General features: G+C 28.8%; 1 protein-coding gene across 1 annotated transcript; it reads left to right on the top strand.

The window, feature by feature from the left end:
- LOC109356307 lies at positions 792 to 3,206 on the top strand. Its single transcript, XM_019599636.1, has 2 exons — positions 792 to 1,175; positions 2,555 to 3,206. The coding sequence occupies exons 1-2, from the start codon at positions 967 to 969 to the stop codon at positions 3,027 to 3,029; spliced, it is 684 nt and encodes a 227-aa protein (XP_019455181.1). The 5' UTR covers positions 792 to 966; the 3' UTR covers positions 3,030 to 3,206.

The raw sequence follows: 20,332 nt of genomic DNA, 5'->3' as shown, positions 1-20,332 counted from the left end.
AGTAAGATTAAATTTTTAAATGTGAACTTGATCATAGATATGAAATTAACTAAATTCCAAATGTTGATCATGTCAATCTTTGAAATTGAACTCAGCTTTGTACTTAATTATATATAATACATATTTTTTATGGATAAAGTATTCTGAATATTACGTACTTTGACATATGAAATAATAAATGTAGATATTTTATTAATAATGTATATATAATGAAAAGCTCGAGAACTAGTGCTTTTTTTAGCAAAAAAAAATGTCATTACTCGTTAAATAATTGAACAAACACGTATACTAATATGATGAATAAGAGACTATAAGACTGGACAAGTCATATTAAATAATATTAATCAAGTCTAATTTTAAACTCAAACTTAGATTCAATTGAACACAACCAAATAAATCGGTGAGCGAATAGGGTTAGATCATATTCATCCTTACTAGAAACATTCAAATCGAACAAAAGAAAAAATAATTTTAGAAAAAAAATATATGCACTGACAGTGTATGAGTTTTATACATTATCATTGTATCATCATCCTCATTGATTTTTATTATTGTTGACTTTTCCGAAAATGTAATCCAAATGAACGTAGATGATAAAAAAGTACATGTGTATAAATCTTCACAGTGTCAATGTATGCATTTTATACTCATAATTTTAATTATTTTATCCCAAAAAAATATTCATTTATCTTATCACACAAAGGTATTATTGAATTTAACGAGGATAAGGTGTCACCTTTCCTCCTTTATTTATTTTACACGACAATTCTTATAGATTTAAATATCCAATCACTGTTATCTTTTATATGTAATAGCTTATGGCTAGAAAATTCTGATACCCATGTGCACTTTACCTTCCTCATAAATATTTATACCTCAATCCCCTCTTTACTTCGCTGTTGTCCTTTCTTTCCATTATTTCATATTATCCTTTTTCACTTCTCACTTACCCTTTCTTCTGAAACGATGCCGTTCGCTCTTGAAAGCTTCATCCCCGATCGGGATTTTACGGTGGATGATGATTCCGATTCTAGCTCCTCCTCCTCCCTCGGCCGGAATAGTATCTCGTCGGAAGATTCCTCCGACCGGGAAGACTCTGGTGAAGTTGAGGTGCAGAGCTTATTCAAAAGCTCTTTAGATACAATGAATGATTTAGAGGAAGATTTGCCCGTCAAGTAAGTTTTTCATACCTTTTACTTTAATGGGGTTTCCTAAAGTTTCAAACTTTCCTTGATTTATATATCAAAAATGTTTTTTTCCCTTGATTTGTGGTATTGGGTATCATATTCATGGATTATCTATTTTCGGTATCTGGTTGTAAGAACTAAGAAGCACAAATAATTCTGATCTCAAAATGGAATTTTTTGTTAGTCAAGTGAATGAATCCTTAACTATAATCGGCTTCATTAGTTTGTTCTTTGTTTATTATAAATCATTAACTATATTGTTTTTCTTTGGCTGTTTGTTTCATATCAAGTTGAGAGTTCCTTAAACAGAAAGCTTTAGTTAGTGTTTGCCTATATAATTTCCATATAACATCCCTAGGACCATTCTTTAGATTAGTCAAGTAAATAAAATTTATTAGTTTTTTTTTTGTACTACCAAGTCCCTCACCTTGGGTAAGGAACTAATCAATTTTCAGGGTGTGTGACTGCCCTCCCAACCAGTGTGGCTCCCATGAATTGAACCATTGGACCAATAACTTGTTGCTAAATTTATTGGATGTTTAAATGAAGTAATTTTAAATTTTATATTTTTGACCAATCAAAGTGAGTGACACTGGGAATTTGCACAGAATATGTGATGTTAATCCTATAATTTCATGAGGAAATTTTTTTAGAAGCATTTAAGCCAAGCTGAAAATGAAGGAGTAGAGAAGAGAATTGAAATGATAATGTTCACAACTTCATTTTGTAATTACCGTTCTAGAGAGAGGGTGGTTCTGATTTGCTAACAATATGAACAATTAGAGCCTGGGGGAGTAGATAACATTTGCACATTGATGCAAGTATCTCCCAATGTATTAAAAGCAATATTTTTAATTTAGTACTTCCTATTATTTAGGAATCTTTATCGCGTACTGGTTGTACCAAAACACATATATAGAAGACCTAGTGAAGAGAAGTTTTTCCCCTTCTTATAATAGAAAGCTTTATTTGGAACTATTCATTTGCTAAGAAGAATGACATACTCGGGTAATGGCTGCTAATACACTGGAACTTTAGTCATTGTCCTTTGTCCAAAAAGACTCGAATTTGGCAGAAGATGCTGTCTTTTAAAAGTTACAATTGTTGGATATGAACATTCTGATTCTGATATACTCCTATATATAGGAAAAACAAGAAGTCTCTTCTCCGGTACTGGAGAGGATCCATTTTCCTCCTATATATAGCCAACCCCAAATTGAGAAATGGCCCAAACCTGAATTAAAACACAGTGATATCATTGATTCATATAACTGATCTCAGCATGTTTGAAAAAACTTTTATTGTTGTTTTAGTATATGATTATATATTTATATTAACTTAACGCTATTTTGTTTGGACTAAATCAGGAAAGGCATATCCAAGTTTTATAGTGGCAAATCAAAGTCCTTCACATGTTTAGCAGAAGCTGCAACTGTAACTTGTGTGCAAGACATAGTAAAGCCAGAGGATCCTTATGCCAAAAAACGCAAGGATTTACTAGCCCATAACACATTAATTAACAGGAGCCGAAGCTATGCAGATAATGTTGGTGGAATATCAAAGCGACCCGGTCCCGGAGGATCATGTCTTACTTTGAGCAGCTTGGGCAACATTGGTGATAGTGAGGAGGGGAAAATCTCCACATCAATATCACCTCCTTGCCCTCTTCCTCCTCATCCACATGCTAGAAGGTCGTCTGCAAATGCATCTGCACCGTGTCCTACACGAAATCCGCCTTGGCGAACATACTCCTGGTCCGATCTGCAGTCTGTAGCTGCAGATGCTCATGACATATCTGGCTTGGCAATTTGTAGTGGAAACAAAGGCAACAAAGTCCACTGAATTTTTACTGAAATAAACTCTTTAGTTTATAGCTGGCGGGTTTTAAGTTCACACTCAGAGTTTGTTTGTAGTGGCAGAGTGCTTTGTAAACTCTTCTCAACTTATGTTATTATATGTACTGACTAGAGTGTTGTATAATATACATCTCAACTTATGGTTCTCTGTGACTTGTGGAAGAATACTTATGAAGTTGTATAACTACTTACCTTTCTTGTCAAGTTTATTATTGTGTTTATTTGCAGTTTTTTATGTGTTTGATTGCAATTGAAAGACCACCTCAACATTTAAAACATTGATGAAATAGAATCTAAATATGATTGAATTTTATTGAAATTGATTGTCTTTGCATTAAATTACAGAGACGACATCAACATCTCATAACTCTAGATTGTATTTGTTTCATTGGATGCACTTTTCCTATGTAAGTTCTGTTAGAATTCTTGATTTTTTAGTTTGCAATTTCAGCCACCTCTTTGATGTGGACCGGCTTTCTTAATATACCCAAACATGTTAAAACCAGTAAGACTAGCTTAGGCTATGAAAATGGATATTTTCTTCTTTCATTTGTGGATTAATAGCAGGATATTGAGTAAGATTGTTGTTTAGTGACATTGAGATCACAAATTAAAATCCTGGAAATAGTCATTTCACTTGTAGCGAAAAGACTGTAAAGTTTCTCATACTTCCAACTTTACTAAGTGACAGTCTCGTGCACTGAGTCGTCATAATTACCAAAGTTTCTCATACTTAAATGTCTATGCCATATCTGTTAAGAGGATAACTAAAAAAGATTAAGTCACTGAGAATGATTTGAAGCTCATAAGAAATTACTGTACTCAGCCAGCACTGGGATCTAACACGAGATGTTTTAGTATGACTTCAAGCTTATACCTTTATTGTTGAACAGAAGCTATTAATTCCATAAAGTACAACCTTAACACATTCACCAAACACTGGAAGGGACCATGCAACATGTTATCATCCAAAGACACATTCTTCAAACTAAATATCACCCATCAAACATTCTGGAACAACCTCAGTTAACATGTTATCCTAAGCTGCGAATCAAATTAACAGAAACAAGAATGGAGTTGTGGGTGAGAGATGGGAAGAGTGAGCGTGCAAGGTTTTTGGGTTAGGGTGTGAAACTACAAAAGGGTTAGGTTTTACTTGTATAAAAAGGATAGTTTACGTAATTGGAATAAATTTTATCAAAATCCATGGTACATTTAAACTTTTTGTAAGATATATACAGGATCCGTAATTAATTACACAGCATTCACTTTTAAACAGTTTTATAAAAGATATATATCAACAATAATCCTCTACATGGACAAATTCTTGATTTTATATACATGTATTTTTAATGACAAAAGTATCATTTCATTATATATAAAAGAATATAATGTCTTATAATATTATTGTTTGCATTATTTTATATCTATACTATTAATAAAGGGAAAACACAAAATAATGGTGTAATTTGTGTTTTCCTATTTTGCCCTCAATATTTTTTTATTTCTACCAAAAAACCTTATAATATTATTTTCTTATTTTATCCTTATTATCTTCTTATTTTAAAAGTGTATTTAAAAAAAACTATATAATATTATTTTCTTATTTTATCCTTATTATCTTCTTATTTTAAAAGTGTATTTAAAAAATTGAATATTAGACCAATTGAATAAATTCAACCGTAAATTTAGCGCAAAAAATTATATTTGAATTTATAAAATACAAACTATACATTACAAACGATAGAAAAGCAGGTTAACAGGCACGACAGTGCATGTCAACACGCTAGTATATATAAACACTGTATATTTAAAATATTAAAAATAACTTATGCAGCAACACGGGGGAAAGCACAAATTGCTTGTAACTACCCGTTGTTGTCCTTCCACTAATTACGACAGGCTTAATATATGGACCATAGGTGAGGATCACATATTTTAAATAGTGTTTTATTCTCTATTAATATGTGATTGACTCTAGAAATGAGATATTGTTGGAGATAAATGATCCATGTGTATAGGCCAACTGTCTATGATCTTGTCCCTAACTATTATTATATATTTTCAGATGATTGGTGAAATATCAATTCTAGAATCTTGAATATTATGATTCTCACATATAATATAAAATAAGAATATAAAGTCATACATGAATCCATGTTCTCTGATCTACTCAATTGATATACATTTTGAGAGAGTTTTGGTACGATGATCTTCCTCAACCAAATCCTTAATTCATTTTGGGCCCTTCGTTTTCTCTCTGTTGGAGAGGGGTGAAAACTATTTACAATTTGGTATCTTGGGAACCATAACCTTCCTTATGCGTTAACTTATAGGGTTCTCATTATCCCATGTAGGTAACCTGGTGGGTATTCACCTATTAAGCTTATATCCGTTATTAGCTTTTAGAAATCTATGTGACAGTAATTAGATCACTTATAATGTAACACCCGAAATAAATAGCTGATATCATTGTATCAAATATATGATGCCCAACTTAATTAGAAATTGTAAATTTTTAACGATCTTCCACCTGGGCTTCATATCTTCCTGAAACAATTATATCACAGGTTCTTTAGGCGCGCATCTGTATGCTATTTACATTTAGACTTCTCCTTAATACAATCTGATCCATATCTTATATCAATAATAGTCACAATGCACAATTTTTTTTTTAAATGGAACAATAAACCATCAACTTTATTGTGCATAAAAACTGTATATAACATCCAAAGTAAATCATAAAACATATAGACTCTCAGTGAACTAAGGTACCCTAAGGAACAACACCCATATGAGCAACATACTCATGAAAGATTTTAGGTACTAAACCCTTAGTCAGTTTATCAACTATCATAAAATTTGTCTTATATGTTTTATGGAAATTTGTCTATTTTGAAAACTTTCTTTAACAATCAGAAACTTTATGTCAATGAATTTTGACTTTGTAGAACTCCTATTGTTGTTGGAGTAAAGAACCGCAGACTTGTTGTCACAATAAATCCTTAATGGTCTTTCAATACCATCGACCACACGTAAGCCAATGATAATAATTCTGCAACCATATGCCATGGTATGATGTTTCAAAACAACCCATGAACTCTGCTATCATGGTTGAAGGATCTATGAGCGTCTGTTTAGCAGACTTCCAAGAGATAGCACCTTCAGCCAAGAAAAAACATATATCTAGAGGTGTAGTATCTGTTGTGCAGATACCCAAAAAATCAGAGTCAAAGTACCAAATGATCTCTAAATTCTCCGACATCCGATAAGTGAACATGTATTCCTTTGTTCTCTTTAAGTAACGCATAACTAGTTTGAATGCCTTCCAGTGATGCATTACAGGATTGAGCAAATATCTTTTCAAAACTCCCACGACAACTGCTATGTCAGGACGTGTACAAACTTGAGCATACATTAGATTTCCTACTACATATGTATAAGGAATCTTTTTCATCTCTTATCTTTCAAGGTCATATTTGGGGCATTTGTTCGAGACTAAACTTGTCTCCCTTAGCTATAAGGGTATCATCTGGTTTACTATCTTTCATGTTAAATCTATTAGGATACCTTGAGAGCAATCTCTTAGTATATGAATACCTAATACAAAAGAAGCTTCCCCAAGATCTTTCATTTCGAAATTATTCGTTAGAAATCTCTTGGTCTCATGTAATAGTCCCAAATCACTGCTCGCAAGCAGTATATCATTGACAAATAATACCCAGAATATAACTTTTTTCCCAATGAACTTGTGGTACATACAATCATCAACTTTATTTGCCTCAAAACTATACGAGGTAATAATTTGATGAAACTTGTGATTCCATTAACGAGAAGCTTGTTTAAGGCCATAGATATTTTTTTTTAATTCACATACCATTGAGTTTAAGCCAACTGACACAAAGTTTTCTAGTTGCACCATATAAATCGTTTCCTTAAGGTCACCATTTAGAAACACAATCTTAACATCCATCAGATGTAACTCTAAATCAAAATGAGCTATTAATGCAAATATTATTCTAAAATAACCCTTCAAAGATACTGGAGAGAAGATTTTTTTATAATCAATGTCTTCTTTATGAGTGAATCATTTAGCTACTAGACGAGTTTTATATCTGTCAAAATTATTCTTTGAATCGCTTTTCGTTTTAAATATCCATTTGCAACCAATAGGTTTCACACCTTTAGGTAATTTGACAAGATCCCAAATGTTATTATCAAGTATAGACTTCATCTCATCTTTCATAGTGCCGATCCACTTTTGGGTGTTAGAACTTTTTATGTATTGACAAAAGTTCAATAGACAATCTTCTGTTAACTCAATGTCATCCTCATGTTCTTGAAGAAATACAATATAATCATCAAGAATTGTACTTCTCCTCCCTCTAGTGGATCTCCTTAATGACACTTCTACTTCTTGAGGTTGTTGAATTTGTTCTATAGGTGCTTGAGGGAGAACTTCATCGTTGTCTTGTTCTGAATTATTGTCAGGGACAATATTCTGAACATTATCTCCTATTACCTAATTTATTCCTTGAATGGTAATAGGCACAAGAACTTTTTCACCATTAATGATATGTTCTTCCTCAAAGACAACATTCTTTATATTTTCTTCCTCCCAAAATCAACTTCCTCAAGAAATCTTGCATTTCCCGTCTCAAAAAAAGAGTCTTGAAGTGAGATCATAAAATTTATAGCAGCGAGAGTGTTCAACATAGCCAACAAAATAACAACTATTTGTTCTTGAGTCCAATTTTCTTTCATGCGGCCTATAGGGTCGTGCCTGAGCTGGACAACCCTAAATGTGCAAGTGTTTTATGTTTGGTCTTTTATTAGTCCAAAGCTCATATGGAGTTTTGTTAACTACTTTACTTGACACCCTATTAAGGATGTAAAGTGTGGTCTTTAAAGCTCTCCCCAAAGAGACTGTGACAAGGAAGAATGACTAATCATACTTCTCACTATATCTTTAAGAGTTCGGTTTAATCGCTCAACAACACCCTTCATGCTAGGTTTGCCTAACATAATGTATTGCAGAACAATTCCACATTCTCTGAGGAAAAAACATAAATAGCCATTTCACAACATCCTTATTGTTCTTTCTAATCTTATTCTGAGAGGTCATAGCTAAGTGAGCACTTTCAGTCTTATCTCTTTGCAGTCTTTCTTCCTCTTGCACATAGTTCATCTGAATGTTATAACTCACTTTCAATTGCCCAAAGTGTGCAGGAAGCGAAATCAAAACCAAGTACATGAGCAAGTCATCACCAAGCTTGAACTTAAGTGACTTGAGTTTTGATGTGAGATTAGACATCTCCATAATATACTCCCTTATGTTCTATTTGCCTTTATACTTCATGGAGATGAGTTTAGCCAAAAGGCTACTCGTCTCCGCCTTTTCATTTCTGGCAAAAAATTGTTCTATTTTTTCAAGGAACTTCCTTGCACTTTCACTCTCAGATATAGAGCTCCGAAGCGCATCTAGAATAGAGCGTTTCATGATCATCAGACACATTCGGTTAGAGCGTTCCTATTTCTCAGTTTTAGCCTCATCGAGGTTTTCCACAGTAGAAATGTGTTTCTCCACACGAAGTGATAGATCCAAATCTATACAGTCGAGAATAATTTCTGTAGCTTCCTTCCAGACCTTAAAGTTTGTCTCATTCAGCAATGAGATGTTCTTAATTTCAGCATAAATATTTGCAAAACTAGTAAAAGAACAAAACAAATTGCAATATTCTTGCAATTAAACTCATATTCAACTTTATTACTTAAATTAAAATGATAATGGAGCACATCACGAGTTACCTAGCACAACATTAATATTCAGTCTTCGGACAAAATATTAACTTGAAAGTGATACACTCAATATAGTAATCAAATATTGATAATCAATCATGTCAATCAATAAGCTTTTCTTTGGACCGACTTACTATTCACATGGAAAGCCATATGATTATCACATATTTATTGCTACAAGTATGTTTGTAATTTGGGCCAAAAAATAATATTCCTTTGGGCCGATCACTATTCGCATAAAATCTAGACATACAATTGGCTTGATATTTCATATCAATCACTATTGATACTCTTATTTGTGGTCAAACATTGATCATAATGCATGTCAAATAATAAACCCTTCTTTGGACTAGTTTGTCATTCACATATGCACCTTTAAAATAATCACATGTTTACCATCACATATGTGTATATAACCCGACCAAGTAATAATCTTTCTTTGAACCAATTAATACCTGCATGGATACATATACGCACTAGTATTTGACACTTATTATGAACAATTTTCATAGGAAATATGTCACTTTGGCGATTTCATATTTAATAGGTTCACTTAAAATGTCAAACAAATTTATTTTTCAAAAGAAAAAAAACGATTTAGTTGAGTTTGATTCAACACTTAATCCAAAACATATATTATCATTTTATACATGATTAAACATAGCAGGGCAATGTGTCCTAACAGAAATAATGTTTCAACAATAGCAACTACTAAATAATGCAATTAGTCACCAACCAATGCAACAAACTATAAGTGTTGCAATCCTTTAAACTAACAAGTCAAGTAATATATATACAAAACAAGATATGTTCGCATAATAGACCATCATAATATACCTAGCACAACATCAATTTCTAGTCTTTTGACAGAAAAATTAATTTGTAAGTGGTACTCTCAATGTAACGATCAAATATTAACAATTAGTCATGTCAAACAATTACATTTTTTTTGATCGACTATTATTCACATGAAAAAAACTTTATATTTGTTATATATTTACCATCACAAGTATGTTACTATTTGGCCAAATTGTGTCATCCTTGGGGCGAACACAATTTGCATAAATAATCTCATACTCAACTGTGTAATTTTAATCAATTTCCACAATATCGGTTACTTTGGCAACATATTGCATCAACTAATTCAAAAATAATTACCAGACAAAAAGTAAACAATATGGTCCATTATAAAAAAATATAATCTTGAAATTAAAACCTTCAGAGTTGATATCTTTTATGATTAACAAATCTAATCTCACAATATAATTCCAAATAAAAAAAGAATATATAACATATATATCAACACATAAAAATGGATGCAATCTTAATCAAATACATAATAGATCAAGAGTTAAATGCATAAAAATATATATGTAAATCATTATAAAAAAATTCCAAATCGAATATGATCATGCCCAACTTTAAAACATCAAGAGCATATCTTTTATATATATTTGATCAATTATTATATATATATATATATATATATATATATGCACTTCCAAAATACAATATATACACAATATATATTTAATTACAAGCATTAAGCTTCAACGTAATATATATATAGCTTAACTTCAATCCTTATCTATGTGTCTTAAAACAAGGTGAATCCCATATTTATTGCTCATGATGGTAGGTACATCTTTTATGTAATAATCGTATTAAAAAAGAATTGAAAACAATAAGTAAAATATTTAAAAATCCCAAATATACATGAGTATATTTGATCAAACCATGATTATATATATAACATATATGCAGATATTCAGATTACATAATACCCCAATGTATAATAAATACACGTTGCTCACATATAATATATATATATATATATACCTTATACATATACATTAACAATTCCAAAAAATGTGAAGTAATAAAAGTCAATGTCCAACATTAAGACATTAGTGCACATATAATATACATATTACATAACAGAGTCATAAAATTTAATGTAATGTTCATGCACAAATCTGAATATATACTTCAACACATGTTGTAATGATTCATAATACAAATTACTCATAATTCACATCTGAAGAGGATAAAAGTTATCCTCATTATTCCTAAATACCCAATTTTCATAACCACTAGCGGAAGCATAAAAATCTCTAAATTTAAAAAATTAGGGTTCATAAAAAATTGGGGGAAAACATTTTCAATGGAGAACCATAAAATTCAGAACCTAAAGCTATGATACCACTTGTTAGATATTTCCTGATGATTGGTGAAATATCAATTCTAGGATCTTGAATATCATGATTCTCACACATCATATAAAACAAGAATATAAAGTCATACATGAATCTCTGATTCCATGTTATCTGATCTACTCCTTTGTATACCTTTTGAGAGAGTTTTGGTAAGATGGACTTCCTCAACCAAATCCTTAATTCCTTTTGGGACCTTCGTTTTCTATCTAATGAGGAGAAGTGAAAACTATTTGCGAGTTGGTATCTTGGGGACCATAACTTTCCTTATGCGTTAACTTATAGGGTTCCTGTTATCCCCTATAGGTTAACCTGGTGGGTATCCACCCGTTAAGCATATATTTGTTATTAGTTTTTAGAAATATATGGGGGTTAGTAATTAGATCATTTATAATGTAACCACCGCAATAAATAGATGACATCATTATATTAAATATATAATGTGCACTTTAATTAGAAATTATAAATTTCTAACAACTATGTCTCAATCCAAAGAAATTGTGACCTCTATTAAAAAAATTGACTAGGGAAAAATATACATGTTAATTTTTATTATGTGTCAAAATTTTATTTGAACTAGTTTTCAGAAAAGGTAATTTTATTTGAAGCTTGTTTCATTAATGGAGACATTAATTCAGAAATACCATTATATTTTGCAGGCATGGTCTAATGTAAGTGTGCTTGTTCAGTCTACTTAATTTCAACACCAAGCTAAAAGAGAACATACGTAAAGACTTAAAAAATATTTCATTACTTAATTTCAACACCAAACTAAAAGAGAACATACGTGAAGACTTTAAATTAATGAAAACATTTCATTACTAACATGTTTAATAAAGTCTTTTAAACTCTTAGTAGAATAAACAAATCAATAAATGAATTTAAGCTTTTTATAGAATAAATATTTAATCAAACTAAAATATCAGTTCGTCCAAATAATCTAATATATAGTCAAAAGTCATTACAATGATAAGATTTGTGAAACTCAAATATAAATCAATCCAAACAATTTGTTAAATAGTAAAAAATTGTTACAACCAATAAGATAAACATAAATTATTAATAAATTCATATAAAATAAAACTAACTAACTTATAAATAAGATATCTTTCGATCCATATATATTCTAACATGTTACTCAACCTAAAATTTAACAAGCTTTAAATTTGTTACATAATTCATCATTACAAAATTATACATCACTAGAATGATCGTTGACAGAAAGAGAAATCATCAGTATAATAATTGTCGATTGGAAAATCATCACTAACATAATTCGTCAATAAGAGCAAATGCAACATCAAAATGATCGTAAATAAAAGGAAAACTCAATTGTATAATCATTATCATTATGATCATCGACGAGAAAAGAGAAATCAATATATATATATATATATATATATATATTATATATATATATATATATATAATGAAAAAGTGAATTTTGTAATGGGTTTAGTTGGTATTTATTTATTTGGATGACGATTGTATGAGATTTAAAATTATTAGGTTGAAGAAACAAGGATTCAATAATAACGAAAAAGTGACACAACAAATTGATGTAACTAAACAAACTTTTGAAATTTTAGCATTTCGGTAGTGAAATAGTGACGAGACAGGTCACACGAGATGAAACTGCTCTAATACTACTACATATAAGTTCATGAATGAAAAAAATTGCTCAAACTCAAATATGAGTTATTCCAAACAATTTATTATATGGTCAAAAATTGTTACAGATGTCAAAATAATATATAATAAGATAAATATAAATTACAGATAAATTAAAAAAATGTAAACCTACCTAAATTTCAAATAATGTAAACCTAACTAAGTTCCAGATAAACATATTTTTTCATGAATTTATACATATTAAATATATACATAATATATTAAAATATTGTATAATTATTATATGATTATAATATATTAAAGTTTTCATACAAAAATTACAACTCTTCTTTCTCTTGATATGTAATGATTATTATTTGAGCTTAAAGGTAAAACACATTTCAGTTTGTTAACTTGCCAAAAGCTTAAGAATTTTAGTTGAATCAATATCAAGTTGAAAAAATAGTTTATATTTAGTTCGACTGAAAACTCAATTGAGTCAATCATTAACGAGTCGAGTTGAGATAAACTCATCTAGACTCATTTCCATCTCAACCAAATCCTTATATTAAATATAATAACAACAGACAAGTTTAAATTTTACTAACTGAGATCGACTACATGAATCAAACATCATAATAATATTCTATTATGAGTTATATTTATTGATAAAATATCAATCTCAAAATCTTTCTTAATTAATTTGCTCCTGATTTCCTATTATTAAATATAATATTGAATATTATCAATAAAAAATTAAGTGCATTTTTATTACTTATTTAAGAACCTTATAATACTAGTCCGCTATATTTTTTTTATTTTTTTGGTTTCCAAAGGTATCCTCGCACTGGAGGCAATCATGTCCAAGCCGAGCACATCCACAGGTAAGTGGGGCTAACTCTCCCAACGGGCATTTTTTCCATCCACAAGACTCGAACCCGGGTTCTTGCTTAAGGGGAATCAAACATGTATCACTTGAACCAACGCCCGTTGGTATTCGTCCGCTATATATTAATACTTAAGGTTATGTTCAAAAATTAAGAAATAATTAAGTAAAAGTAGTATCTTTTAACTAAATACATCATATTATTTCCATAATCAATTACATTAATCATTTCTTACCATAAATTATACGCCAAACTATCACCATATTTCCAATTACATGCACTGATACATAAGAAAATGCTCAAACAACAATACATAAGCAATGTACTAAGTAATGGTTATTAAACTTTGAGAACAAAGTATCTCATTATATTGTATGATGAGATAAGTTATTTCCTTAAACCATTAAAATTATGGTATGTATCCTATTTTTTTTAGAAATATTTTTATGAAAAATGTTCAAATATAATACATGTCATAACTTTAGTGATTTTAAGAGATAACTTATCTCAAATGAAAAAATATTTTATTTTCTTATTTAATATAACTTATAAAAATGATTAATATAGTTATAAGTAGTGAAATTGGTTTATTGTTTCATCCCACAAAGTAATAGCCAAATATTGGAAGGAAATTAATTTCTTACTTATAGAATGAGATGATACAATTGATTAATATAAAATTATTTTTCTCTGTCTTTTTTATTAAATTCCTTTATAAAAATTAGTTTTAAGATGGGTGGAAATTTGCTTACTCTCAACTTATTCTAATTAATATTTTTTCAAAAACATTAGATCTAAGAGTGCGTTTGAATGACCATCATATATTTGGTCAACTAATTTATTTTAGTAATATAAAAGAAGTTAGTAGAGTTGTGATAAATAAATTTATTTTAATGAAATGCTATATTAAGAACTCATATATATTAAACAAGCATAAGTAACATATAATTTCTAAACTAAAGTTTACGGGATTTATTTTCTTTTACCCCCATTTAGGTTTAAAAATGGCGTACTCTAATATGAGAATTTTGCTGATAGATAATCTATAAATATATCAATAAGCACTTCTTAGTGGTGAGACTTACACTATGCCGATTTAAACCGAAGACGAACTTAACCTAGACTTTTATCTATACTATATATAAAGCCAAAACTTGAAATAACTTCCCTCATTGTGTAATTTTCATTTCCTATATTGCCCTTAACATTATTTAATTTTTACAAAAACACTATATAATCATAAGCAACTACCACCAATACATTAATTAACCACATATCTCACATTAAATTAAACATTATCATAAAAATATATATATATATAATATAAAAATTGAATATGTAGTATCACACAATATTCGTCGGCAGGCACGAAGTGCCTGTACACGCTAGTATCATTAAAGAAAATTGTATTATATTATGGGAATGGAGTATCTCCTTACATAAGGAGATAAGTTATCTCCTCCCGCCAGTGAAATCATGACATGTGTCATATTTCATCATTTTCAATAAAAATATTTTTAAAAATAAACAAAATAGCACACATGTCACATTTTTACTGGCTAGAGGAGATAAGTTATCTCCTTATATGAGGATATACATTATTCTCTTTTCTATATTCTATGCACTTTATTTGATTGCTTTAAGTAATATATATATATATATATATATATAATGAAAAAGTGAATTTTGTAATGGGTTTAGTTGGTATTTATTTATTTGGATGACGATTGTATGAGATTTAAAATTATTAGGTTGAAGAAACAAGGATTCAATAATAACGAAAAAGTGACACAACAAATTGATGTAACTAAACAAACTTTTGAAATTTTAGCATTTCGGTAGTGAAATAGTGACGAGACAGGTCACACGAGATGAAACTGCTCTAATACTACTACATATAAGTTCATGAATGAAAAAAATTGCTCAAACTCAAATATGAGTTATTCCAAACAATTTATTATATGGTCAAAAATTGTTACAGATGTCAAAATAATATATAATAAGATAAATATAAATTACAGATAAATTAAAAAAATGTAAACCTACCTAAATTTCAAATAATGTAAACCTAACTAAGTTCCAGATAAACATATTTTTTCATGAATTTATACATATTAAATATATACATAATATATTAAAATATTGTATAATTATTATATGATTATAATATATTAAAGTTTTCATACAAAAATTACAACTCTTCTTTCTCTTGATATGTAATGATTATTATTTGAGCTTAAAGGTAAAACACATTTCAGTTTGTTAACTTGCCAAAAGCTTAAGAATTTTAGTTGAATCAATATCAAGTTGAAAAAATAGTTTATATTTAGTTCGACTGAAAACTCAATTGAGTCAATCATTAACGAGTCGAGTTGAGATAAACTCATCTAGACTCATTTCCATCTCAACCAAATCCTTATATTAAATATAATAACAACAGACAAGTTTAAATTTTACTAACTGAGATCGACTACATGAATCAAACATCATAATAATATTCTATTATGAGTTATATTTATTGATAAAATATCAATCTCAAAATCTTTCTTAATTAATTTGCTCCTGATTTCCTATTATTAAATATAATATTGAATATTATCAATAAAAAATTAAGTGCATTTTTATTACTTATTTAAGAACCTTATAATACTAGTCCGCTATATTTTTTTTATTTTTTTGGTTTCCAAAGGTATCCTCGCACTGGAGGCAATCATGTCCAAGCCGAGCACATCCACAGGTAAGTGGGGCTAACTCTCCCAACGGGCATTTTTTCCATCCACAAGACTCGAACCCGGGTTCTTGCTTAAGGGGAATCAAACATGTATCACTTGAACCAACGCCCGTTGGTATTCGTCCGCTATATATTAATACTTAAGGTTATGTTCAAAAATTAAGAAATAATTAAGTAAAAGTAGTATCTTTTAACTAAATACATCATATTATTTCCATAATCAATTACATTAATCATTTCTTACCATAAATTATACGCCAAACTATCACCATATTTCCAATTACATGCACTGATACATAAGAAAATGCTCAAACAACAATACATAAGCAATGTACTAAGTAATGGTTATTAAACTTTGAGAACAAAGTATCTCATTATATTGTATGATGAGATAAGTTATTTCCTTAAACCATTAAAATTATGGTATGTATCCTATTTTTTTTAGAAATATTTTTATGAAAAATGTTCAAATATAATACATGTCATAACTTTAGTGATTTTAAGAGATAACTTATCTCAAATGAAAAAATATTTTATTTTCTTATTTAATATAACTTATAAAAATGATTAATATAGTTATAAGTAGTGAAATTGGTTTATTGTTTCATCCCACAAAGTAATAGCCAAATATTGGAAGGAAATTAATTTCTTACTTATAGAATGAGATGATACAATTGATTAATATAAAATTATTTTTCTCTGTCTTTTTTATTAAATTCCTTTATAAAAATTAGTTTTAAGATGGGTGGAAATTTGCTTACTCTCAACTTATTCTAATTAATATTTTTTCAAAAACATTAGATCTAAGAGTGCGTTTGAATGACCATCATATATTTGGTCAACTAATTTATTTTAGTAATATAAAAGAAGTTAGTAGAGTTGTGATAAATAAATTTATTTTAATGAAATGCTATATTAAGAACTCATATATATTAAACAAGCATAAGTAACATATAATTTCTAAACTAAAGTTTACGGGATTTATTTTCTTTTACCCCCATTTAGGTTTAAAAATGGCGTACTCTAATATGAGAATTTTGCTGATAGATAATCTATAAATATATCAATAAGCACTTCTTAGTGGTGAGACTTACACTATGCCGATTTAAACCGAAGACGAACTTAACCTAGACTTTTATCTATACTATATATAAAGCCAAAACTTGAAATAACTTCCCTCATTGTGTAATTTTCATTTCCTATATTGCCCTTAACATTATTTAATTTTTACAAAAACACTATATAATCATAAGCAACTACCACCAATACATTAATTAACCACATATCTCACATTAAATTAAACATTATCATAAAAATATATATATATATAATATAAAAATTGAATATGTAGTATCACACAATATTCGTCGGCAGGCACGAAGTGCCTGTACACGCTAGTATCATTAAAGAAAATTGTATTATATTATGGGAATGGAGTATCTCCTTACATAAGGAGATAAGTTATCTCCTCCCGCCAGTGAAATCATGACATGTGTCATGTTTCACCATTTTCTATAAAAAATATTTTTAAAAATAAACAAAATAGTACACATGTCACATTTTTATTGGTTAGAGGAGATAAGTTATCTCCTTATACATTATTCTCGCAACATTCAATAACAATTAAGTATAATACAATCATATATTGTGTATTTAAAGGTGTATGTATTTTAACTGTATTTACGCAAAACCCAAAATAACTTCCATGAAATAGTTTATGTTTCCCAATTTCATATTTTATAACTTCTAATTTTATTTTATAACTTCTACTTTTATCTTTATATATACTAATATTAATATATATTAAATAACTACCATGAAGTATTTTATATAAATTTTTATATTAATACTAATAGAAATTAGAAAAACATAAAATAACTACACTTAGAATATTTAATGTTTCCATACTTTATCGTCTATATTAATATTAATAAATATTAAATAATTCCCATGAAATATTTTATATAAATTTCTGTACTAATCGAAATTAGAAAAACATAAAATAACCATCCTTAAAATATTTTATGTTTTCCTACTTTATCTTTTATAATTGTTAATTTCATGTTTATCTATACTAATAATAGATAAAGGGGAAATATAAAATAACATCCATGAAGTAATTCTAATTTCATGTTTCTAAATATTTATCCCTTAATGTAAATTAATGCTTCCTTTTTAACTACCACATCAATTCTTAAACCTCTCATTTCCAAAATGATGTGACTTTTTTAATGGATAAGTGAATTATATTGATTATGACATTAAATTTGAAATCTGGATAAATTACTTAGTCCTAACAGTTTATTTTCATCTTTAACTTCCAGCACATATCGCATGATAGTTTTATTAAATAATATAATATGAAGACCATACATTCTATATAAAAAAACAAGAATGCGGGTGACCGGCAGGGAATGCGGGTGACCGGCAGGGAATGCGGGTGACCGGCAGGGAGTGCCGGTCGACGCACTAGTTTTAATAATGTAAAAAGTTTAAGAGAATAAAATATCTCGTGATATAATGAGATAATTTTTCTCACTACTTAAATATTGACTCATGTCTCCTTCCATTTATTTTCTTAATAATTATAATATGTCTAACATTTAAGGGAGAAGAAAGAGAAATGAAAAATATTAAAATGAGAAAATTAAAGGGGACATGTGCCAGTATTTAAATGGTTTAAGGAGATAAAATTATTTCCTCACCCCACGATATATATATATATATATAATATAATTTTTATTTGCTTACTCTTTTGTTAAGTTATTTTTTATTTTAAAAAATAGGTGTAGTTCGGCATCCTGCAATTGGAGATCAAACAATTGAAATGTATGAAACCGTATTTATTTTAAATAATTTGTCTCTGTAAAATAAAAAAAATCAAAATGCATAGGTCCACTATAGTTGTAAGGAAATTTCAGAGAATCTTGATCGTTCTTTTTACCCGAAATTCAGGATCTATAAAACTTACAAAAATTTGAGAGTACCTTTTACCTGCATATATATGCCAAAATCAGTTGGAGTCTATGGATAAGAATGCAAAAATCTTCTTCCAAGACATTTTTGTTTGACAGTGTGAAAGAGGCTCTAAATAGTAGAACTATGGTTACTATGTGGGACAAAAAGAAACTACACAACCAACACAGTGACGTCATGCAGTTTTGTTCTCTTTTAGGATAAGTTTGAAAGTAACACATCATCTATGTCAAAATATGATTCATTTTCTTTTGGGTACTTGAGAGGACAATACTAAAATATAAAGATGAATTATTTTATCTTTTTATTAGAAAATAATATAAAATTATGATCTTTAGAGAATTTAATAATTAGACTATGTTATGTCATATAAGAAAATTAGTATTAAAAATTTATAAAAAAACTTAATAATGATATATAGTTTCGTAAATGATATAACATATTCTAATTGGTTTGGAGAAGTGAGATAACGTTTTCAGACAACTAAGAATCATTTCTTTCTATGTGTGTGAGTGGGAAATGATTCAGTAACTCTCACTTTGAGGTTAGATGCTGACAACCACCTTTTAAGTTTATTTTTCCGGGATTAAATAGTAGCATGCAGATATTGTTGCTATTTTTAGGCTTTTTGACATTATCTGTGTGTGAACTCAAAAATCAGTTTCATTCACAAGGGCCACAACTAGCAGTTTATTTCTTCTTCCAATGCTTCTTTTACTTCTCCAGGCTCAGTATTAAACAGATAGCTTTATTATTTTTAAATATCAATATTTTATTTGTATATTTTAATGTTTTTATTTTGCTCTCTCATCTCCTTCTGTCTCATTAATTAATAGTTTGTTTGGTTTGGAAAAGGTAAAGAGAAAAGATAGAAAATAAGAATATCTGTAGATATAGGGGTGAGAAAAAAAAAGGATTTTAAGTATTGTTTGGTATATAAAAATGAAGAAGAAAAATAAGAAAAGTGAAATATGTAGTTGTTTACTGAATTGAAAAGCGAAAAAAATGTTATTTTTGGTCAAGAATGCCCTAACTTTTATATAAATATAAAAGAATGAGTTCTTTATTAGGA

This window comes from Lupinus angustifolius, chromosome LG01 (assembly GCF_001865875.1).
Source record: "Lupinus angustifolius cultivar Tanjil chromosome LG01, LupAngTanjil_v1.0, whole genome shotgun sequence".
Taxonomy (NCBI): domain Eukaryota; kingdom Viridiplantae; phylum Streptophyta; class Magnoliopsida; order Fabales; family Fabaceae; genus Lupinus; species Lupinus angustifolius.
Note: the sequence above shows the minus strand (reverse complement) of the source record. Positions and strands in the feature narration are given on the sequence as shown.